Source organism: Cololabis saira, chromosome 6 (genome assembly GCF_033807715.1).
Source record: "Cololabis saira isolate AMF1-May2022 chromosome 6, fColSai1.1, whole genome shotgun sequence".
In the NCBI taxonomy this organism is placed as follows: Eukaryota; Metazoa; Chordata; class Actinopteri; order Beloniformes; family Belonidae; genus Cololabis; species Cololabis saira.
Genome location: NC_084592.1, coordinates 32989603 through 33013919, shown reverse-complemented (window position 1 = coordinate 33013919; position 24317 = coordinate 32989603). Strand labels below are relative to the sequence as shown.

The 24317-nt window shown below is 38.0% G+C and overlaps 1 protein-coding gene across 5 annotated transcripts in view; it reads left to right on the top strand.

The window, feature by feature from the left end:
- The window catches only part of pard3bb (par-3 family cell polarity regulator beta b), a 339860-nt gene that overhangs the window by 204211 nt on the left and 111332 nt on the right, over nt 1-24317 (top strand). For all 5 annotated transcript variants that reach the window (XM_061723990.1, XM_061723991.1, XM_061723988.1 and 2 more), the window contains 3 exons: nt 1107-1329; nt 19301-19411; nt 19664-20047. In XM_061723990.1, coding sequence (XP_061579974.1) covers nt 1107-1329; nt 19301-19411; nt 19664-20047 — 718 coding nt within the window. The remainder of the gene's footprint in view (nt 1-1106; nt 1330-19300; nt 19412-19663; nt 20048-24317) is intronic.

Genomic DNA, 24317 nt, shown 5'->3' with positions numbered 1-24317 from the left:
ACCCACACAGAAAGAATGTATTTGTTGTTGGGGACCAGGACTCCAACTTTAAGTGCCTGCTGTGAAACTTGGAAAGCACATTGCAGTCTAGAGTTTTAAATCAGGTTTTAGAGATAAGGCAAACATTTGTTTGTGATTCTCAAAGTTAAGATATAGGGCAAAAGATTTTCGAGGGTATTTACCCTGTGAGAGGGGGGGAGGGGGGGTCATTGTTAAATGAAGGATCTCCAGTCAGATCTCCAAAATATACTGGAGATGTAGATTAGAGAAATTTAAGAGAAAATCTCAAAGCTTTATATTTGGGCTGCGCTGTCTATTTGGCTACAATAAATTGTGTTTCCTTGGGTTTTAGCAAATGTCACTGATAGCATAGCTGTTAATTACTAAAAGGAGACATTTATTGTCTTTTTGAAAAGGTTGCTGCTTTTTTCGGAGGTCTTGATGTAATGTCTTTGATGTGCTTTGAAAAAAACAGCAGCAATCCGGGACGAAGGCGGGATGTTTAACCACGTCATAGTGACTGGTTCTAGAGGGCGGGCTCAGCCTCTTAGCCCCGCCCATCTCTCTGGTGGCAAAGGTGAAAGGTACAGCAACATGGAAATACAGCGTGATGTACAAATAAATATGCAGAAGCTGGATAAGTCCAATGTGGTCTGCATCTGTGCTGCCACTGTACTGGGAAAGTCTGTCCAGGTTGCTGTATTTTCAAAACAAGGCGACCCTAAAGAAAGTGCCTGGTTGTTTTTATGGCAAAGATTTTGTTTTGTTTGTCTGTTCACATGTCGACATTTATGCCCTCATTTCCCTTTCTCCATGTATTCTCTTTAAGCACATCAACCCGGTGTTGTTCTGGCTTTCTGTCCTTCAAAGAGTAATTTGCTAACGTTGATGTTTTTGAATTCATGATTTTATTGATTAAAAGGATATTTCTCTTTCCTTCCGAGTTCTCGCGGTCTTATCTTACCCCAGTTAAATATCCTTTTTACATCCAAGAAGTAGTAACAGTTTAGTTTCTACTTCTACAACTGTGTAAAACATTGTCCCACCATCCTCCCACCCTAATCTGCATCTCTCTTTTCATTTTCTTGAATTCCCTCTCGATGAAGGTTCAGAGCTGAGCTCAGGGCGGGACACCCCTGCAAGTAGTTCATCCCGCCAGGGAGGGATTGATCAAACGGATGAGAAAGGCAAGAAAGAAAAGAAAAAGAAAGCAAAAACTAAGAAGAAGGACAAGAGCAAGGGGAAAGGAAAAGAAAAGGATAAAAAGAAAGCAGAGGAGCCCGAAGAATCAGAAAAGAAGAGCAAAAAAATTGGCTTTGGCCTGCTGAGGTGAGTAAAGAGATGTTTCCTTTCCTCTGAGGTTGGTCTCCTTTAGCCACCCTGGTATGACACCTGCTCCACCTCCAGCCTCACAGCTGCACTACTGGTTCAGCTGGTTTTGATGAGCATTGTAAGGACATTGGTGACTCGAGCGATGGAGGCGTCATTCACCCGTCAGAGGTTCAGTGGTTGATCTTTGCTTTTCCAAGTGTCTATTGTGCTGAATACCAGGCCAGTGTTACAAATCGGTTGTGTCTAGGGATGCAAATTATCGATTATTTCATTAATTGATAGTTGATAACCTTATCGATCGATCATCGATTAGTTGATAAGCGGCGTTTTTCCCCCCATCTGAGATACAAACATAATTTTTTTTGCTTATATAAAATACAAAGGACATTTTAATGTATTCCTTAATCAAATATTTATTTGATACAAAAGTAACAAAAAGACATTTTTGTACCACAAGGAATATAATATAAAGTGGACTTCAAGGCTATTAGTAGTAGCAGCAGCCATAATAGTGTCATTTGTGTCAAGCAAATTTTAAGTTCTAGTTACGTTTTAAGTTAGAGTTTTGGCAGTGTTCAAAATAAAATGATGAGACCTGCTGTACTGGAGCACATTTTCTTTTAGTTAAAACTGTAGCGGGAACAGATGTTTAGAGAAACCTATGTATGTACCGGGTGAAGGCTGATTTATGGTTCCGCGTTACAACAACGCAGAGCCTACGCCGTAGGCTACGGCGACGGCTCTGCGTCGATTTAAGGCGGAACCATAATTCAGGCTTTAGGGGGAACATATCGGAGAAGAACCAGAAGAATATAGAGTGGATTAAAAATAAAAGTTAAGCACTGAGCTACATGTGTCTCCCGTCTGGGCCATTGCAGACTCATTGCCTGAGCATGATACTAAAACCAAACATATCCGCCGTCTCTTTCTTACTTTATGTGCGCGGCGCACCGCGTTGTGTTGCATTAAATGTGGTCCGGGCGTAATACCAGCTGGTGAAATTAAACAAAAAAAAATAAATAAATAAATAAATAGATTAATTGTAATCGTTAATTTTAATCGGGTAATTTCATAACGGCAATTAATCGAAAATCGATTAATTTTTAACATCCCTAGTTGTGTCGAATCTGGAGGAAAATAGTTGTCCTCATTTAACGGAGGAGAATCAGCGTCTCGTGAGTGCGTGATTTCATGCAAGCGTGTCAGCTTTGCTGAATAATCCCTGTTACAGGAGCGTCGTTGGTGAAAGCAGTGTGTTCTCCCGCGCTGTATTACCTTTGCAGATGGCGCTCATCTCCCCGCTCGCTTCTCCTCTGTAGCTCTCTCACAAGGTGGACCAGAGGCACAACAAAAATGACCTGCTTTTCTGCTTCAGTGTCACTTACAAAGGAAAGGTGGAGTCCTGCGTTGACGTAGCTGTGTTAGGCGCTCCGGCTTTGTGTCGGAGCTGCAACAGTTTTGTCTCTGTTCAAGCGCAAACAAGAATCCAACCGAACCGAGAGTCTTCATTTTCAGTATTATCAATTTCAGTAGCATCATGGTCAGCCTGAACAAAATACTTGAACTGTACTGTATCTTCATGCTAGTCATTCCCCTTAGAGGCCAAACGGCTTAGCTAGAAAATACATAGCTAGAAAAACTTAACTATAAGTTTTTATAAGTCTCTCTGTTCATGTGAATCTTTTGCTGCCCCTTTTTTATTTGTTTCTTTTTTTTTGAACTGCTTGCTGATCACTAGCAGCTGCTAAGCAACCTCAAACCTCTGCTGTTTCTGCTTTTAAACCCCAGCCATCATGAACCCTGGCTGAGGCTGAGAGATTACTCAGCCTTCTGACTTTTACATTTTCACTACTTGCATCTCAGAATATTTCCTACATATTCTTTTGCACTAATACACCAGAGACTGAACCAATGGAACAAGCAGAGTTGGACAGAAAGGGTCTCTTTAATGTTAAATTCAGGTTTGTGCAGTCTATCACACAAACATTTACATTTTGTCTTAGACGCCCACTGCACAAGCCATGCTTTCATACTTTATCAGACAAAACATCAGTAATGAGGTCCTTTATACTCGCGAGACTATTATAAACTCTAAGGTACCGACAAACTACTCTTAGTGGTGCCCCAGTTTCCTTAAGAGGTGCTGGAAATTATCTGTCGGAGCCATTTTGTGTGATTAACTCAAACACTGTGACTTCAACCTGCATAGAAACGTGGGCCAAAAAGAGAAAAAGGCTTTCAATGAACTATTTGTACTTTTTTACTTTAATTGCTTCCTTTATATCAGTTTTTCCCCCACTCTGTTTTTTTTTTTTTGACAACTGTGATTTAACATGACCATTACACAGATACTCATCTTAAGAAAATCATTTGTGCGCAATTTGATCCAGGAAAAGTAGCTGCTGCCTTTCAAGATATTCTTACAAAAGCAGCCTGTTTGAACCGGAACAAAGAAAAACACTTGCAGGTTTCAAAGTCCCATTTCATCACAATCATTATACCTGAAAATTGCATGTTATTTAAAGTGAAATATTCAGCAATTAAACTAATGTGCACAATTTGGGCTTAATTGAATAAGTGTAATGCTCTTTCTTTGAGAGTCACCACCTCTTTCGTTCTCTCTTTTCTGGATTGTTTTTACTCACTCTTTCACCCCAACAGGAGTTCTCCTGATGCTGAAAAGTGCACATTTACTTTTAGACTGTTTGCATCTAGTCTAGTTATCTAGTTCTTTGTATAAACCTGATCCCAGTTTAGACATCACGCTTATTTATTTCACTTAGCAGACTAAAGTCTTTTTGTTTTGTTTTGTTTTTCCTCCTGAGATTTCATCCCGCCTGACCTGTACCCATCATAACTAACATCTCCACAATGGCTTTACTAAAATAATTTTATATTCCTGTACTCATATAATGTATAAACGGATTCATCTACCTAAATACTCCCGTACATTACTAATTATTTTACTTTAAATATATTTTAGTAAAGTATAATCCAAGTTGTCAAACTAAGAAAAACTGAAGAAGTGTGCTGGTAATTCAGTAGACTTGATAAAAGGTTGAGGTTAACTTCTTTGCAGAACAAAGTGCATTCCTTAAACTAAACTTACATAACATAAAATGCCATTGTTGTAAACCTGCAGGCATTCTATTGTTTTCTTACTTGAAAGCATCCCTAATTTTATTGTCACATTAAAGACACTAAAATTAGAGAAACGAACATCCAGGAGGCTGCTCTTTAAAACTGAAATAAAATGGACTCCTACTTAATGTCATATCAAACCTCTGGGTGGGGCGGCCTCCTGCAAGAGTTGGATCTGTGCTTGGCTCTGACGGCGCTCATGCTAAACTAGACCAACAGTCACCCTGTTCTGAAGGTTGTGTGGTTTTGTTTTGAGTGTGTGTTATCTACATGTTGATTGACATGGGGTTTTCTATGCCACAGTGTAAAAGAAAAGCCCAGTACTATACCAGCTGCGTCATTAAAGCTTTGATAAACCAGCATCACTAGGGCCTAACACTTTTGCATGGTACTGCTCTGTGGCACTTCCTAAACTTAGTTTTCAAAGTTACTTTTGTGTAGGCGGTCTGTCACAAGTGAATGACATGGCCAGCCTGGAAGCCTGCTTTACCGGTAAATCAGCCTAACCTGTTGTCCAGCATCGTACAGGCTGAAGCAGCTGGGTATCGTTGCCAAAATCTGTCAACGTTGAAATATTCACCAATGTCAGACCACCAGTTGTTCATGCAAAGTGATCTCAAAATCTAATTTTTAGTGATGCACCGAAATGAAAATTTGTGGCCGAAACCGAAACCGAAAATAATAATAAACACTTGGCCGAATACCGAACAATACCGAACATCGTTCTTCGCAGTTTTTCATTTATTTTGCCAATTTTTTCACCATTGCATAAATCAAATAAATTTGATTTAGGCATGCTTTTAAAAGAAAAATATCTTTTACAAAATTACAAGGTAGAAAACATTTGTTGAACATAAAAAACTGAACATTTTTTAATTTCCCAGCATTTCTTAAATATTCCAGCAGACATTATACCAGCAAAGAACAATAACTTAAAATAAATAAATTAGCAAAATACATATTTTGGCCATCTTTGAGCTTACGTTAGGCTTAACTTACTGAACATTGTAACATAGGCCTTAAAACAATAAAAATGCATTAAAGCGCTCAGGGTTTTTTATCATTTCAAATGATAAATCAAACTTGTAGTGCTGAAAGACTTTGCAGATGTGCCCCCTCTAGATATTTGAGCAGAACATTCATTGCAAACAGCCATTCTTGTATTATTTTTTGCCACTCTAAAATACTTCCACACTGCTGACATGTTTGCACCGCACCACTTCACTCCACGCTCTTCCACGTTTGATTTCGTCATCTAAACGCACCTGGCCAACACTTTATATGGTACGCAACCATTACGGGAGTGTTATGTGGTTAGTTTTTGGTTGGCCAACGATTTATGTGGTGCGCAACAGTTACGGAGCGGCCAGTCTATTTATATTACAACGCCGTTATTAATTGTTAAGTTTTTTTCCCACTTATTCCACCGAACACCGAAAGTGTTTTTTTGCCATTTTCGGCCGAACAATTTCGGTTACCGAACAATCGGTGCATCACTACTAATTTTGCTGTAGATTTTCAGATAACAGAGCTGGCAATGACCAACGCGCCTGCTTTTTCGTAACCTCAGCTGTAAATGACACACTCTCTCTCTTTTAGTTCTACTACATCACAAACTTAAATTCACCCTTTTGTTCACGTTCATCCCTGAATCTTGGCTGTGCTATAAGTGCTTCAGAGTGCACAGGAGGTTACATCTATTCGTTTCCCTCTGAGTTCGTCTGTGTCTCTTCTACCAGCCACTCTCTTTGATAATGGTTTTCACAGCCAGCGCTGCACACATGGCAAAATGTCCAGTTGAATGTAGCTAGGACTTCGCTCTATGCGCACATCGCTCTATCCTTTCATCTAACTACAAGGAGCACCATCACACTTGGACACAAGTGCTCTGAGAAACAGTAGAAAACACTCCAGGTCATTTTCAGACCCTTCCTCTTCACCTCATTGTTCATCACGATAAGAGGGTCTTAATAACAGCCCGGTGAAAATCTAAACCTTTCTACAGCTCTGTCTTTTTATATACCCCTCTCCCTCTCTTCAACCAGCCCTCTAATCTTTGGATCATTTCAATTTTTCCCCTCCATCTGCTCCCCTCAGCTCCCGCTCCCTTCCTGCTTTTGATTGCATGTAATGGTGGGAGACTGAGATGGTAAATTAGAGCCATTCAGAAAAGTTAAATCTGGGCCAGGTTACTGATTTTTCATATTCATCTGAGGGCACCTTTGATTGGCCTCATAGCCTGGAAAAGAGGCCGTGCCGGTGATAAGGTGTCTGACGCCGGAGTAACAAGTTTATTATTAACAAGTTCAGTTTCACAGGGTGTCTTAACTAAATGCTGCATTATACAATCTAAGATTGCTGAAAAAATATTGATTCTTTTACATTTATTTTAACCTTTACTACCTTGCTTTTGGTATGATTTATTTTTTATTTTTTCCTAATGAGCCTTTGGATTGTGCTGTAGGCCTGGAATGCATAAATAGATGTATTAACATATAAGGTACTCGACGAGAAATTAAAACATCAAATATTGTCAGTAAATACTTCTTTTGAATAAATACTATTTTATTTCTGATTTGGTTGTGTTTGCTGTAAAATATACGTAATATCATTACTGTTTGGCATCTTCACATCGTAAATCTTTCTCCATTGTTTTCAGCCCAAAATATCGTACAGCTAGGAATGGGTGATATTTTACCGTTCACGATAAACCGTCAAAAATATTCCCCACGGTAAGAATTTGTCATCTCGCGGTAAAAATGATAAATTGAGGAAATGAGCCAGAAAGAAAGAAAGAAAGAAAGAAAGAAAGAAAGAAAGAAAGAAAGAAAGAAAGAAAGAAAGAAAGAAAGAAAGAAAGAAAGAAAGAAAGAAAGAAAGAAAGAAAGAAAGAAAGAAAGAAAGAAAGAAAGAAAGAAAGAAAGAAATGAGCCGGAAGGAAGGAAGGAAGGAAAGAAAGAAATGAGCCTGAAAGAAAGAAAGAAAGAAGGAAAGAAAGAAAGAAATGAGCCTGAAAGAAGGAAAGAAAGAAAGAAATGAGCCTGAAAGAAGGAAAGAAAGAAAGAAATGAGCCTGAAAGAAGGAAAGAAAGAAAGAAATGAGCCTGAAAGAAGGAAAGAAGGAAAGAAGGAAAGAAATGAGCCTGAAAGAAAGAAAGAAGGAAAGAAAGAAAGAAATGAGCCTGAAAGAAAGAAAGAAAGAAAGAAAGAAAGAAAGAAAGAAAGAAAGAAAGAAAGAAAGAAAGAAAGAAAGAAAGAAAGAAAGAAAGAAAGAAAGAAAGAAAGAAAGAAAGAAAGAAAGAAAGAAAGAAAGAAAGAAAGAAAGAAAGAAAGAAATGAGCCTGAAAGAAAGAAAGAAAGAAAGAAATTAGCCTGAAGGAAGGAAGGAAGGAAGAAAGGAAGAAAGGAAGAAAGAAAGAAAGAAAGAAAGAAAGAAAGAAAGAAAGAAAGAAAGAAAGAAAGAAAAAGTATTTTTTTTATCGTTATCGGGATAAATGCCAGAAATTATCGTGATACATTTTTTAGTCCATACCACCCATCCCTACATACAGCATTTCACAAAGAGAGTTTAGTTTAGTAAATGTGGTACTATACTGTAGGATGCTGTTTACTGTAATCTTGAACTGTTCTTGTTGCCCCAGGCATTACAGTAAGACATTAATATGTATTTCAAATGGACAGCCGCCTCTGTCATCTGAACTGTTGCTGCATGCCAGTTTATCTTTGTGTGTGTGGGTGAGAGAGAGAGAGTTATTTCACTTTCGTATCATCTCATGAATATTCACATCATGATTAAACATGATTGGTCACACAGTGAGATGGTCGTCACTGAATTGTAGAGTTTTGTGTGGCTGTTCTGTTTTCTGAACTTTCCTTTGCCTTGATTGAATCATTAATGTTGTTATTTAAATACATAAATTATGCAGACATGTATCTTTAACCTGCTGGCCCACGCATAATTAACATGGAAGGATACGGTTTAGGTTTTTTGGTGTTGATTTGTCCTCTAGTGTGACTGTTTGTGTGTTTGGTTGGCTGTGAAAGGACAGGGAGGGAGGGAGAGAGTCCTCTGTGCAAATGGAAATATGGCAGCCTTTCAGGTGAAACTGGAAAAGGACAAGGTCTAGCAGACTGAGGGATGGACGGGTGCTGCCACTGCCAGTGCGTCACACTTTTGTGATGTGTTGTGTGTATTGTAATAATGTGTCCATGCTGCTCATCTTCAGCTTTAAACTGGTGTGAATTTATGAGGAATCTATGATAATGAATCTCTGCTTGCCTGCTGGCTTATAATCATACACTGCTGTACTCACAGCTCGCTCTGCCTCTCTTTCTTCTTTTTTTTTTTTCCAAATGGATAGCTGTGTGTTTTTGTGCTATTACTCCAGCTAAACCTCCAACCTAAAAAGCAACATAATTACCAATGCAGCCACCAACCAAAAGAACCTTTGAGCCTTTAGTCTGCTCTCTTTCTTAACTCTCATTGGTGTCTCTAATTATAGTCTCCCTCTTATCGTACCTTTTTTTCCCCCTCTTCCTGGTTCTCTCCCTCTATCTCTACTCTCTCCAACCAGTCCTAATGCAGCACCTTTGTTAGAAGAGCTCCATCGTTGGGACTATTAGCCCATCACAACGCTGGCGCCCATTAGCACTGACTATCTCCATTGTGGGCTGTGTAATGGTTGAGCATCATGCGAGGCCTATTAGCTCCACTCTGCACATGTTGTTGAAAGTCTGTGTGTGTGGTGCATAAAAGAAAAGACTGATGGTAGAAAATGGACTGGTGCTGATCCCCAATTTCTTACCATTCGAGGAAGATTTTCCAAGCGGTGGTACTCCCGGCTGTATTTAAGGGTAATCTGGCTTTTACAAATGGGTAAAAAACCGATACGTAGATGTAGAAGTCTTCGACTGGAACATGGTGTCTGACTCCTGGTTTGGCTGTGGCCAGCAGAATTTTAAAGTCAGAATTTCCAACATATAGAGCTGCAAATTACAAAGAAAAAAAAAAAACAACAATCTGATCACTTAATTGCAAATTCAGCTGTACCTAGCACAGGACCAAGTCTCATAACGGTGTATCTCAATAGTCTAGATCAGGGGTCGGCAACCCAAAATGTTGAAAGAGCCAAAAACAGAAAAAACAAATGTCTGGAGCCGCAAAAAAAATGAAAAGTCTTGTAAAAGCCTTAGAATGAAGGCAACACATCCTGCATGTTTCTATATTAGTTATAACTGGGGGAAGATTTTTTTTTTTAATTATGCACTTTGAGAAAAAAGTCGAAATGTCGAGAAAAAAGTATAAATGTCAAGATTAAAGTTAAAGTACAATCTTGATAAAAAAGTCGAAATGTCGAGAAAAAAGTCGAAATGTTGAGAAAAAAGTCAAAATTTCGAGAAAAAAGTCGAAATATTGAGAAAAAAGTCGAAATGTCAAGATTAAAAAGGAAAGGAAAAAAGAAAAAAGAGGAGAGAGGAAAAAAGGAAAAAAAGAAAAAAAGGAAAAAAAGAAAAAAGAAAAAAAGGAAAAAAGAAAAAAAAAAGAAGACGGAAAGGAAAAAAAAAAGGTCAAACATTTTTGAAAAAGCGCCCGGAGCCACTAGGGCGGCGCTAAAGAGCCGCATGCGGCTCTAGAGCTGCAGGTTGCCGACCCCTGGTCTAGATTATGAAAAGAAGCAAGTGGTATTTGGGTCCAAAATTATGAGCATTTCCTTGTTTTGACATCCAACTGTAAAGTATGATTACAACAGGGCGTGGAGTGTAGGCTCCGTGCTCAAACGTGTATCTGTGTTGTGAGTTGAGAGGTTTTTGTGAAAATTTGTGAGAAGGCAGTCAAAATAGTTTTTGAAGTTTATGAAGTCAGAAAAAACTTGTTCATGCAAATTTGGAAAGCAAATAACTTTTAAAGAGAAAGTTCAACAGAGACCTCTTCTCAGTACTCCATTAGCACATTGGGACACATGCCAGAGGTTAACGAAGAGGCTAAATGATAGGTTGAGCTGTTTAGTCCTTTCCTTCCGCAGCAGGGGTCCTCTCCTCTCTTGCTGGCATGTATTTTCTGGTCCTTAAAATTGAAATGAAAGGATAATTGTGATAGTAGTTAAAACATTATTTTTGGGTGTAATAAACAAGACAATAATAATTTCAATTTTATCTTTTAATTTATGAAAAGATTTGCGACCATATCACTCCGTTGTGTTCTTGTTTCACCAGTCTGGCGCCAAATAACCTGGTAAGGTTTGAGTAAATACCATGCAAACTTTGTGGAAGAATGATTTCAAGTGGCCCATGCAGAGAGGAAAACAATCCAGAAGCATCTGCTGTGTTGTGACCAGACTTCGTCTGTCATTGTTTCATAATGAGAGAGCGCATGCTTGATGCAGGGGAAGGGCTCTGCCAATCAAACATGGTGACAGGAAGTCATTGGGATGTCACTGACTGATGTCACGCCTGCCAGTCATTTGTGTTTGTGTGTACATGTGTACGTGGATGTGCTCCTCATGGTAACACACCTGTCAATCAGCCATTCCCTCTGGATCCGTCCACCGGGCGGTATCTAAGGAGCGGCGTGGGCAGGGGGGGGAAGGACAGGAGAACAGGAAGAATGGGAGATGTGAGTCACTGGTGTTTGCTCTAATGTTTTTCCTTCTCTGCAAGTGGCTTTTCTCTTGATGGACTATCCAGAAGGACAGCTGTCAGTCCTATGAGCGCTCTGCTCACTGTTCCATGTCTGTGCGCATGCAAATGCAGCATTCACTTGTTAATTCTTGCAAATGCTTTTGCCAGTTTTTATTTTTGTTTTTGTTTTGTCATGCTCTGCTCTACAAACAGTTGGACTGTACAGTCAAGGTGTAGGATACGTTGTGTTGCGTTGCCGGTAAGGGAACATGTGTCCCTTAGATTTTGGCAGAAGTCATAACTAATGTTGAAACAAAATCATAGTCAGGCATAAAAGGGCTCTCTGTAGCTAAGGCAACATTGGTAACGTTTTGGAAACATTTGAAACAGTCCCAGTTTTGACTCTGATAGAGTGAACTTCTATGTACATCCTGTACCTGCAGCTGATTTTTGTTTAACAGTCCATTTTCAGAAACATCGTGTTTTTTTTTCCTTTTTTTTGCCAACTTTGGCTTACACAGATGGAAGACTTAGAAAACTTAGAAAACCTGAATATATGTTTATCAGTAGTGCCGTAGCCATAGCCGTGGCCGTAGCCATACACTTTCCATACAGATTGTGGTGTTAACTCATTCATATTCATAAGTCAACATTCTGTTCCCACTAATGACATGGCAAGAGGTAATTTATTCATCCTAACTGGCTGCTAATCAGCTGCTAATCTTACCCTGATATTCCTCGTGAAATGATGCAAAGTGATGTTACTTTAAATTTGGAAAGTAACAGATTGTGTTCTGAACAATCAGCCCGTGTGAGTGTCTGATGTGCCTGTTGGATTTATTTATTTATATATTTTTTCATGTTATAATTACACTTCATTTTCCTATTATATATGAATGCAAAACATAATTTAAAGAAACAGGTGGATAAAAGCACCCTGAAGCTGAAGTAGAATATTAAAGCAAATATTCAGAGCTATTATGACACCTTTATGTAATATATTATCAGCTGTCATATATAACTCATCATTTTTGAGAGGAAAAATAACTGCATGTATACTAAAAAACACAGCAGCACCAACTCCTTTATCTGTTAAAGGATGCTGATAGGAGCTTTTATCCTGTATGTTTTCAATCTTAAACCAGCAAGCTTCAAGTGTTTGTCACATGCAATATTACTGAAACTTTGTAGGAAATGACCTCATGCTTATTATATACTGCACTGCATTGACTGGTTTGATTGTGCATTACCATCCCTAGATGTAGTGAAAATTGTAATAGAATAAATAGTGTAGTCAATTTATCCCAGAATGCAACATGAAAAGTAGTGTACAATCAAGACCTGTATAATGAGGAGTGGATAAAATGCCTGTGATGTCACAGAGATGTTTGTCCCTGTGAGCGCTTTTGCAGCCTGGTTTTGTTTTATCTGTGTAGAAGCAATAACACAATTAACAGCACTGATTAAAATATGTTTATTGACTCCAAAAGTAAATTCTGCTGGTGAGCTCATTTCATAGTCCTCTACACAGAAGTCCTGCAGTGAACTACAGAAAATGTTTACACTTGGGATTGTAGTGGCATTCGTTAAATTGTCACAATGACTTGGTAAGTAGGTTCACTCTGGTTGAATATTGGGGCCATCAAAATTAGCGTGTTAATAATGCTTTAATGCAAATAGTGTTTAATGGTCCGATTTTTTTTTTTTTTTTTTGTTTTAATGTGGGATTGAAACACACATTTCGGGAACTATGACCCTCGGCCAAACCTGTAGTTTAAAGAAACAAGGTACCTGTAATAGACTGTTAACTGTAAAGCACAAAACATCAGTCATGGGACCAGTTGGTTTTCTGAGGAGCTTTTTGTACAGCCTTTTGTTTTCATAGACTGTAAAATACAAGATAACAAAAGGAATAGATACTTCTTCCTCATATGGCGCGCAACCATGTTTCCCTTGAAACCAACGGGATCACGCCCACCGTATGTCCATCAAACAATGAAAATCAATGGGAAATCAAACAATACGAACCAAAGCGTCGCTACTGGAAAGTTAATTTCATTGTGCCAGGAGGCTGGTTCGATGAATAAAGTATCTTCAATCTTGAATATATATAGCCAAGCCAATCCAACTTGATTTATAAAGCACTTTAAAAACAGCAAGCACCAAAGTGCTGAACATAAAATACACTTTACACCACTAAAAGACAGAACAACAAAAACATTAAATAAACCACAAAGATAAGATTAAATTAAAAATGATTAAAATAAATTAAAATAAGCTCAAGCTAATGTCAGCATCTCACACTGAGTTAAAAGGTGGGTCTTAAGAGATGATTTAAAAATGGCAGAGGAAGAAGACTGTCTTGATATTTACTAGTAATGCATTCACAATTTAGGGGCTACAACAGCAATCGCTTTATCCCCCCTGAGCCTCCATCGGTACATCCAGGATCAGCTGATCAGCTGATCTGATTGATCGGGAAGGAGAAGGTAAATGCAGCAGCTCAGAGAGGTAGGGCGGGGCAAGACCATTTAGAGATCTAAAAACTAAGTTTAGGATTTTTAGGATAAAATGACCCCTAAAATAGACAGGCAGCCAGTGCAGTGAGGATAAAACAGGAGTAATGTGTTCTCTCTTCCGTGTTCCGGTTAAAAGCCGTTTTACACCAGCTGAAGACGAGACTGGGCGGACTGACTTAACACCAACATACGAGTTACAGTAATCCAACCGCCTGATGACTAGGGGTGGGCAAAAATATCGATATGGCAATATATCGCAATACTTTTCCAGCCGATTCAATATCGATATTAAAAATTTGAATATCGATTTTTTTTTTTTAATTTTTTTTTTTTTTTTTTTTTTTTTTATCCCCGATTTTTTTCCCATTATATCACCCAGTGCTCCTACCTAAGTGACAGTCCTGGGCATTGCCACTCTCTACCAACCCTGGGAGGGCCCTGCACTGAGCTCAGGTTTTATTTCACGTTTTATTTCATTTTATAATTTATTTTTTATATAACACAATTGCCTGTCCTTAAAAAATGAAAAATAATGGACAGAGGTTTAGTTAATTATGGATTTATATCTATACTGACTGATCACTGTGCCTGTCCTTGGTTTTAGTACCATCTTTCTTGTGTTTATTATCATTTGCCACATAATTAAAGCAACCTCATACTAAATTTAATGTTAATTTCATATGATGTAAATAATATGAAAAACATATACAAATAAGTTGTAACTTTAGCTTGTATAGTTATAATAAAACATATATACAACTTGGATTTTAAGATGTGTAATGCATTTTTAAATTTTTCGGTGAACTATGTAGAATATAATAATCGGGATATCGCATAATCGGGATATCGCAATGTGTATCGTATCGTGGCTCAAGTATCGTGATGCGTATCGTATCGTGAGGTCCTTCCCAATACCCACCCCTACTGATGACTAAAGCATGGATCACTTTTAAAATGATCATTTGATAAAATAGTCCTAATTTTTGCGTGTGTGTGTGCGTGTGAGCGTGCGCGTGTCTGTGCGTGCGTGCGTGTGTGTGTGTATGTATAGTACATGCAAATTTAGGTAATGAAGGGCAAAATAGAATATAGTTATGTTAATGCATTGATTGTTTCTGTAAACAATCAAACACTTACTTCCAAATGCCATACTTTTTTCAGATTTGGTCCAGCTTTTGTCAGGTGGTGCATCTTTATTCTGCAGAGCTACTAGAAGACAGTAAATTGTTGCCAGAAGCGGATGCCCATGGTCAGCAATAATAATTATATAGACAGTGGCATTGAAATGATGATTGATCTTTACTGATGGGATCAAAGTGTCTATGCCAAGAAAGCACTCTTAACATCAATACAATGCCACCACTAACCCAGACTTCTGACACGAGGCAATAGTTCAGGGTGCCAAATTCTGACATGACCATCTGCAGGCTCAGCAGAAACTGATCACTATAGAACATTTTACAGTCAGAGGGATTATCTGGGAGACCTTTTTTATTTTTTCTAAGAAAAAAATAATAATTTTAATGCTTTAATTTGCTATTTTCTGCCATGACACCCCTTGTGAACAAGTCATTTACTTATACATGTTTTTCTCTTCACTGATTGTTTTTTGTTTTTTTTTTTATGTTCAACATTAGCAGAAACTCCATTACTTTATTCATTTACTTTCATTAGGGATCCAGTGATTTGTATTTGAAATTGATATTTTCTGTTTCTTGAATACATGTTGTCGATACAGATGGGGCACTGATCGTCATGTCATTTCATAACCTATACATGCTGACACCGGGGGAGGGGAGAAGACAGGCATAAGGTTTGAGAGAAGGAAAATTAATTTCAGATGGAGAGAGCAAGATGTGAAAGAGACAGCTAGAAGAAGAGGTGAAACTGGGGTGGGGTACAGATGGAAATTCATGTTATAGGAAAAAAGGGGAAACACGAGTAAAACTGTAAAGGTAATGGGAGTGAAGATGGGGTAAGTGAAGGTAGGATAGAGTTGAGGGAAAGGGTAAGCCTCTGTAGGTAGCAGTAATTAGAGCAGGGCTGGTCCGCTGTGCGGCAAATACACACACATGCTGTTAATGCACACTGATCATTGGAGCCCTTCATCGCCCATTGAGTCCCCGCTATGGGTGGTAAATAGACTTCACCTCCTAGACCACATTAGGCATTTCAAAGAAATCCTTTTCCCCCGGTGTTCAAAGTCCACCTTTGTTTTTTTTTGTTTTTTATTAAGCCCAAATCAACTAACCAGTCCTACTTTTAAGTAGCAATAGATGTGATTTTGAATAATACAGAAGCAGGTTCTGGGGTACTTCAAAAGAATTCACTGGTATTGTACAGCAAAAGAGTGGACAAAAAGGATAATTCATCAATAAATTCACCAGATGAATAAAACATAAACTGTATGTATCAGGCCACAGTTGGCATGTTGGAGATATTAACTATTTAGCAGGTTTGACTGGCTCAATTCACCATGCCCTGCTCGCTGCATAGTGGTGCTGGAAAGTCTAACGTGCTTCTGTTGCTTTCTTCTCTTTTTTTTTAACCAATATTTGAGCGGGCCATAGGGTTGATACAGGAAAGTATATTAGACTTTAACGCCGCAGGTCCTCAGCGGATTGAGACCAAGACAAAAATCTCTTACATTTCTATGAAAACACATGCAGTCTAGAGACACAAATGTATCATACTCAGTAGGGCTGGGCGATATATGGAGATTTTAATATATATCGATATATTTTCAAATGCGATATGGTACGAGACAATATCGTTTATATCGATTTAAAAAAAAAAAAAAAGTTTTTTTTATTTTTTATTTTTTTTTTTTTTTAATTTTGATATAGCTTATTTTGTGGCAACTTGACTTGAATGTTTTATTTGAGATTTGCACAAATGTTTTGTTATTTGCACAACTGTCAACCTCAGTGGAAAAGTCTGCCTGTTACTGTCTACACTGTATTAATTGTACAGTGTATTTTAATTGAATTGTTATGCAGGAAAGGGATATTTGTTTTATTTTATTAAAGAAGCATTTTATTCTATATATGCAGGCAGTTTATTTTTATTTCATTTGTTTTATACATTTTGATATTGTGCAGACCTCTGTTAATAAAGGTACCTGTGTGACATTTGGCACGAGGCATTGTATTAAAACTGACTGTTTTTTTTAAGGGTTTGCCTCAGAAAAAAATGAAGCTAACAGAGATGCTAACAGAGATGCTAACAGAGATGCTATGCTATAATGCTTTGGGGGAAACCCCAATTATGGCACAGAAAAAATATCGAGATATATATCGAGTATCGCCATTCAGCTAGAAAATATCGAGATATGACTTTTGGTCCATATCGCCCAGCCCTAATACTCAGCATGTTTATCAGCCACCTGGTGTGCTCCTGCTAGTCACAGGTGGGACTTTGCCTTTTTTACTCTTCAACTGTTTGACAGGTGATTTGAATAGTTTAGATAACATTTGAGTACTTGTTCTTTCGTCTCACGCATTTCACTCTGTTTGTGCTCATGTAAGTCTTGATACTTATTATTATGTACTTCCCCACTGGGGAATTAATTAACTATTTCTGAAATGGACTGAATTAACTTTGGCAGTTTTTTGTTGTTGGTTTTTATTCATGCTTGATAAATGCGTATTATTTCTCTTTATAGAAATAACAATCAAACTTTACCACCAAATTTCATGGCCAAGACTTCTAAAATTGAAAATCTTTGTCTCTGACAACAAAAGTTTCACTTAAACAAGAACATGAGTGTTATGATTTGGTCCAAAACAACTAAAATGAGCTTCATAGCATGGAAGTAATCACATTTAATGAGATTAAACAAGATTCAAGTCTACTTTTCCCTGTGACCCAGTATGGAGCAAACTGTTTGTCTCCCACTTTTGTTTATTTATTTATTTTTCTTTTCTTCACAGCAAGCATAGTCAGGTAACATTTGCACCTTTTTGTATAAAAAAGAAGACACTTCTGTGAGTTTACAAATGCTAACATTAGCTTGCTGGGCTTTGCTCCACATGGATACTCCTTCATATGTGATGATACAGTAAAATGTTGAGGTTTCCCCAGTGGTCCTAACTCTTCATGTCTTCTGAATTTAGATAGGATTGTTTTCTCTTTAACACTATTTTTGTGCACTCATTATGATTTAGTTAGCCAAATGTTACCAATACTTGAATGCCAGAAAATGTTTTCTTGTTCCTCAAACCTCAGTAAATATAAGAATAAGATTTATGAAACAGTCAAGTCAAGTGTGAGTGCAAGAACATTTTTGTGGGCTCTCAACTGCAAATCCATCTTTATTTCATGTTAAAGCAACATTTGAGCAGCTTATAAATGCTTATGATTTTTTTTTTAACGCTTGAAAGGCTTCATATAGGATTGTAAATACAGGGTGACGGAATTACATCAACTCATCATAAAGGTTACAACAAATTATAGGTAAAGACATAAAAAAAGTTTTAAATCACACTTGTTAAATTCTTTCAGTGTTGATGTGGGTTAATGAGAATTCTGGGTACTCTTTCTATGAGAGCCAGACTGACTAAAACGGCAATTATAAGACAAGACCAACTACCACCAAGACACACATTAGCACTAAAACGCTTCCATGTCCCCCCCATAGTATTAAAAGACGGTGCAACCTAAACTTCTGTTAGTTATTGTAAAGGTATGGATAAGATGTTGTGTAAATAACCAAATGTGAGAGCTGCTCATGTCAGATGAGGGTGATGAGTCAGATCATCTTAATATCCCTGCACCAAGAACAAAGGAAGGACTTGTATATCGTAGCCCAAGTGATTGTTTTCTGGGGATTAGCATCCAACATCCTCCAGTTCAGACATTTAGCTGTTAGTCATTTCATTTTTAATGCCTATGTTGATGTGACTTAGATCTTCCTCAACACCGTTGGTCATCGATATTGACTGTTTGGCTCAGAAAACAACTTCAAAGATCACGTCATCACAACAATACTTTAACTGCCCTGATCAATAACACATTTGGTCACCATAGTTGTCATCTCTTTCATTTACCAACAATTATCAGCGTTTCCACCAAGTGTAAAGTGATGATTATGTGTTACAATATTCAGTCAGAGGAATGTGTCTCTAGAGGGATGAAGACTCAAACACTGAATGTGTTGATGTGGATCCTGATCACACCTCAGGATGGACTAGACTGGTTTGAGTTTTGGATTGTAGCCACTTCAAATGGTAAATCTTTAGTGTATGTATCATTGTTCAGTGTTGTTGTTGTTTAAATCAAGTAGATGTTTCTCTTTTATTCTTCAGCCGCTGGATATGTAGTTTTGCGCATGCTCACCTGTACGGATCTGGTTGAAGATGTTATATCATGTCAGGTTCAAGCGTAATTTGCTTTTCTCCACGATCCTTTTATGTGTGATTCATACATGCACTGCCAGTCTTGATTCAATGTCATGATGTTCTATGAGACCTTCCAGTGATTAACAGTGTGTTTAACAATCTTCACATCACTGTGTTTGCATGCGCATGGCCTAAAAAGCCCTCGTATTGTGTTTCTTTGTGATTGAATCTGATGTGGTCTGACCACATACATCATACAAACAAGAGTTTCAATTGTTTTTGATTATCGTTTTTTGAAAATGACTTTCTTGACTCTCTTTCTCTTAAGTAATGATGCTTTTTTTTTGTCCAGATTTGGAAAGAAAAAGGAAGAGAAGAAGGAGGCAAAGGCAGCTCTGCAACGACAGAAGTCAGATATTCTTTGTGACCACGAGCTTGAAAGGCTGAAAGAGGAAAGAGAGAGGTTAGGAAACGTCTCGACCAGAGACGATTCTTTTTTTCTTTTAATGCATCATAATAAAAGCGCTTTGACAATTCTTTTTTATTATCTTGGTTTTTACAATTGTCTCTTTTGTCTCTCCCTTTTCATTGTACGCCTGTTTTTTCTGCCATTGGTTGTTGTTGCAGGTCAATCACCAACTGCACACTCATAGAAGTCTTTCATCTTGCAAAAATAGTAGTAAAGAGTTTAAGTGGTCCTTCACCTCTCTTTCAGGATTGAGGCAGGGCATCCTGAGCTGCGAGAGCACCTGTCCAGAGACCACCAAGGTGGCGGTGGTGGGGGGTCATATCCAGACTTTGAGGATGATGACGCAGATCCCAACTATGCCCGAATACAGTCCTTTAGGGACAGGGAGGTTGGCTCAGTGCCACCGCAACTGCCTCAGTCTCCTCGTTACGGCACAGTGCAGCACGCTCATGCCCACGCACCTTTTCCCCAAAGCCCTCCTGGCTTTCAAGGACATGGAGTTCATGCCAGTGACCCAGGAGTCATTGCTGATGATGATCCTATTGATAGACTGTATGCCAAAGTCAACAAACCAAAGAGTGCTGGGACAACATCTCCTCCTGCTCCTCCTTCAGCTCCTGCTAATGACAGGTAAGACACAACAGCTACTTGCAGCCACTCGTCTCGGAGTTCTTAACTTCCCCCTTGTTTTTGTGTCGATGGCACAGGAACCACAGTCAGTTGTTTGTTCGTACAACTGCTTTGATGGGACTGGGTCTTTTTTTTTTGGCTCTTTCAGAATACAAGCTTTCCCAGCTTGAAGGAAACCCTGTGTGATGCAGCTGTAGAGTCATTGGTTCAGATGAGATTAGTGTATAGTGATTGGCTGAATATACAAGTGAAACCCACTCTTGGAAATCAGTAGAAATTTGGCCATATCAGCAACAGTTCTTAACCTTATTTTGTAAAGACATATGCAAAATGCAAAGGAATAGATCAACAGTGAAAACGGGGACTTGCAGAGCCAATACAGAATCATAAATATACAGTTTTACTGCTAGCTGTTACATCACTTCAGCTTTTCTGTCTTTAACCGAAGTACAAAGCCTACAAATCAATGTTTTTCTTCAAGGAGAACCCCACACCACATGAAGTTTTTCATCTAAGTGCATCTATTCTCTTTGTCAGCATAGTTGGAAAAAGTCAGGAAAGCTCTTCTGTTTGATGACTAGAGTTGTATGTTTCTTCTGGACACAAACATTTAGCTCAAGAATTTGGCACAGCACCAGAGTTTAGACAGTTTTTTTCTCAAACATTTCAAAATATGAACAATCCAATGGAGATACTGTCTACACATTTGGATACAATCCAATATTATCCTCATGCGAGGTGTTAGTGGGAACTTCCCAAGTGAGTCTCTTGAGGCGTTTTTAGGTTCAGGAGTAGTCATCAACATCGACTGTCATGTCTGGGCTCACGTCCCGTGAGGATGCATGCATCCACCTTGTTTCACTAGCAGTGGGCAGACATCTGTCTGATGGACAGCTCCCAGCTTCAGAGACATTTCCTGACGCTGTCTGTCCCGTATTCCCTTCATGAAAAGTAGTGTGCATTCCAAACTTAAGCCTCCTTTGACCTTGAATTTTTTCAGTCTGTTTGAAATGTGAGCTATTTAAAGATCTATTTATATTTCTGTGGACGGCACAGCTGATATACTTTCATCCAATAATGAACAAGACTCTAAACACGACATTGGATAACAAAACTATTAACTCCAAAACAACTGACTGCAGCTTTTTACACTTGTATCCTATAATTCCTTTACTCCTCATGTGTGTTATTAGGATTATGCACATATGCACATACGCTTCCATACTGATTTGTGCAGTTCAATATGATAATCCCAGTAAACTGCTTGAAAGGTTTGTTTTTAAAATATTACAGCAAGTCTGACCAGCTTCTAACAAACTGTTTCTGCATACGTCAGGGACAATGTTCTCTACAGAAGGATTATTTTTTTTCCCACAAATTCTAAAGCCATGGAACCAGATGCACTTGGTACCGTACTCAGAAAACCTGCACTGCAAATGTCTGTCCCTGGAAAGTTCAAGAAATGCTATAGTTGCCTTTTCAATTGTCTCCAACAGAGAAATCTTTAAGCAGCACAGCTGTATTTTGTACGTTTGGCAACATTTGAAAATGTTTCTCTAAATATTCAACTGCCAAGCAAATCAAACATCATCTGGACTGGATTGGATAGGCTCACTGGACTCCATTCAACATGTTGGGCATCACTAGAAACCATGTAAGGCACATCTGGTAAAGAGTGCGTCCTATGCCGGAGTTATTATTGTTTTCTTTTATGTATTGAGGAATTGTGGTCATACACTTTATAAACCGTTACTAGGGCTGGGCGATATGGACCAAAAGTCATATCTCGATATTTTCTAGCTAAATGGCGATACTCGATATATATCTCGATATTTTTTCTGTGCCTTAATTGGGGTTTCCCCAAAGCATTATAGCATAGCATCTCTGTTAGCTTCATTTTTTTCTGAGGCAAACCCTTAAAAAAACAAGTCAGTTTTAATACAAAGTCTCGTGCCAAATGTCACACAGGTTCCTTTATTAACAGAGGTCTGCACAATATCAAAATGTATAAAACAAATGAAATAAAAATAAACTGCCTGCATATGTAGAATAAAAATGCTTCTTGAATAAAATAAAACAAATATCCCTTTCCTGCATAACAATTAAATTAAAATACACTGTGCAATTAATACAATGTAGACAGTAACAGGCAGAATTTTCCACTGAGGTTGACAGTTGTGCAAATAACAAAACATTCGTGCAAATCTCAAATAAAACATTCAAGTCAATTTGTCACCAAATAAGCTATATCAAAATCATTAAAAAAAAAATGTAAAAAAAAAAAGATTTTTTTTTTTTTTTTTTTTTTTAAACCGATATAAACGATATTGTCTGGTACCATATCGTGTTTGAAAATATATCGATATATATTAAAATCTCGATATATCGCCCAGCCCTAACCGTTACCATGGGCCATTTTCAAATCTGAAATACCTGGATGGTCCGCTACTTTGGTAAAATATCCTTTGTCCAACTGACTACCTCATATATTTGTATCAATAATGTAATGAGTCAGTCACAGTGGGAATGTGACTGGCTTCTGGTTGTGTCATAGCCTTTATGGCGGCACATTACTGACTAATGATGGTCACTGCAGTAGTTTATAGTCCCTACTGAATACCGCATTGTATGTACAGTTTGTTTTTGACAACAGCCTTTCCAGATGTAACTATATAAATATGTACACAATACATACCAGTCACATACTAAATGTGGGGGATTTTTAGGCATTATGTACAACATACACAATTCTTATTAGAGCTGTTGATTAGTGACATCTTAAATACTTTATTTAGGGGCTTTTCTGTCTTTAGAGACCAAGGCTATGAATAGATGCCTTATACTTTCTATGTTATTATTAGTTTATTTTCCTATGCCACACCTCACAGCAACCTTGAGCCCGAGGGGTTAAATCTTTGAATATCTGAGTTTTATCTAAGATTTTCTTGCTGTCAGTTGTTGACACTCAATTTGTAAACTAAAGAGCTGATTTGTAGCTCTTTAGTTTAATAGATTCACTATTTATTGACCAAAGTGTATCCTAGTTTCTCTTTTCCTAAAAGAAGTAACACTAGACTAGAAATGTCTTCATTTTGGAGTCCTCCGCCCATGACCGGCAGTCTCGCCTGTTCATTTATCATTGCTTCCTGAAACCTGATGATGCAGACAGAAGGAAGTCCGAGTATTGGTTGACAGTAATCGTTGCAGCCAGAAAAAGAAAGCAGTTTGTCAGCGGTGTCTGCTTGTGTGCATCAGGGGAGGTCAGTGTCACTGTATGCATGTGGGAGATGGAGATAAACAAAATCACTGAGGACTCTATTCCAGCATTACTTTGGAAAAGCAGTGAAGCACACCTTTTGAAAAAAACATGCACATGAACACAGAGACTGGAGCACTGACTAAAACTTACAGTTCAGGTAACTAATGTAGAAACTCCATGAGGAAGCACCAAAGTGTAGGCATGCAGACTGAATAAATCAGGATTGCAAATTGCTTAAAAAGCTGAACTACAGTATAAGCACATTTGACACGTTTTCATTTCTAACAATTACCTTAGTTTAAATGACAAAACAGGACTCTCTTGTCTGACTCTTATTTATTACGAATAACAAGTATAAACATTACAATAGAAAAGATTGTTTTCCAATATAGTTTTTCAGAATTAAAACAGCTTTTTATATTTGGTGAACAGGAACTTACACTTGATTTGAGTTTGGCAGGTTCCCCTTTCACCTCCTAGCTTAAACATATGCTGTTTAAAAAAGACTATTATTATTATCATTTATTTATTTTTCTGAATGTAATACAGGGCTGGAAGTTTGTCAAACACTATAAGGGCAAATGATTGCAGTACGTGTTCATTCATAGCTGTCGTTCTCTAATGCATCACCGGTGTAGTCAGTCAGTGTTTAACGCAGCACAGAGGAACTATCAGATTGCAAAAATTGTCAAGTAGTCAAAGACATACAAGCACATTGGAAATTTAACTTTTAACAATATCTCCATAATTAGGCTTTTTTCTAGCCAAACATCGTGTAATTTTTGAGAACTAACAAAGGCAGTTAAAATACAGGATTTAAACATGTACGTGCCAAACTTCACATGTCAATCGCAGTTTATGCTCTAAACTGCCTGTTTTAGTAGAAGATTTATCGAACCTGTAACCCTTACCACGCAGCACAGTAAGAATGGGCGATATTTTACCATTCACGATAAACCGTCAAAAAAATTCCCCACGGTAAGAATTTGTCATCTCACGGTAAAAACGATA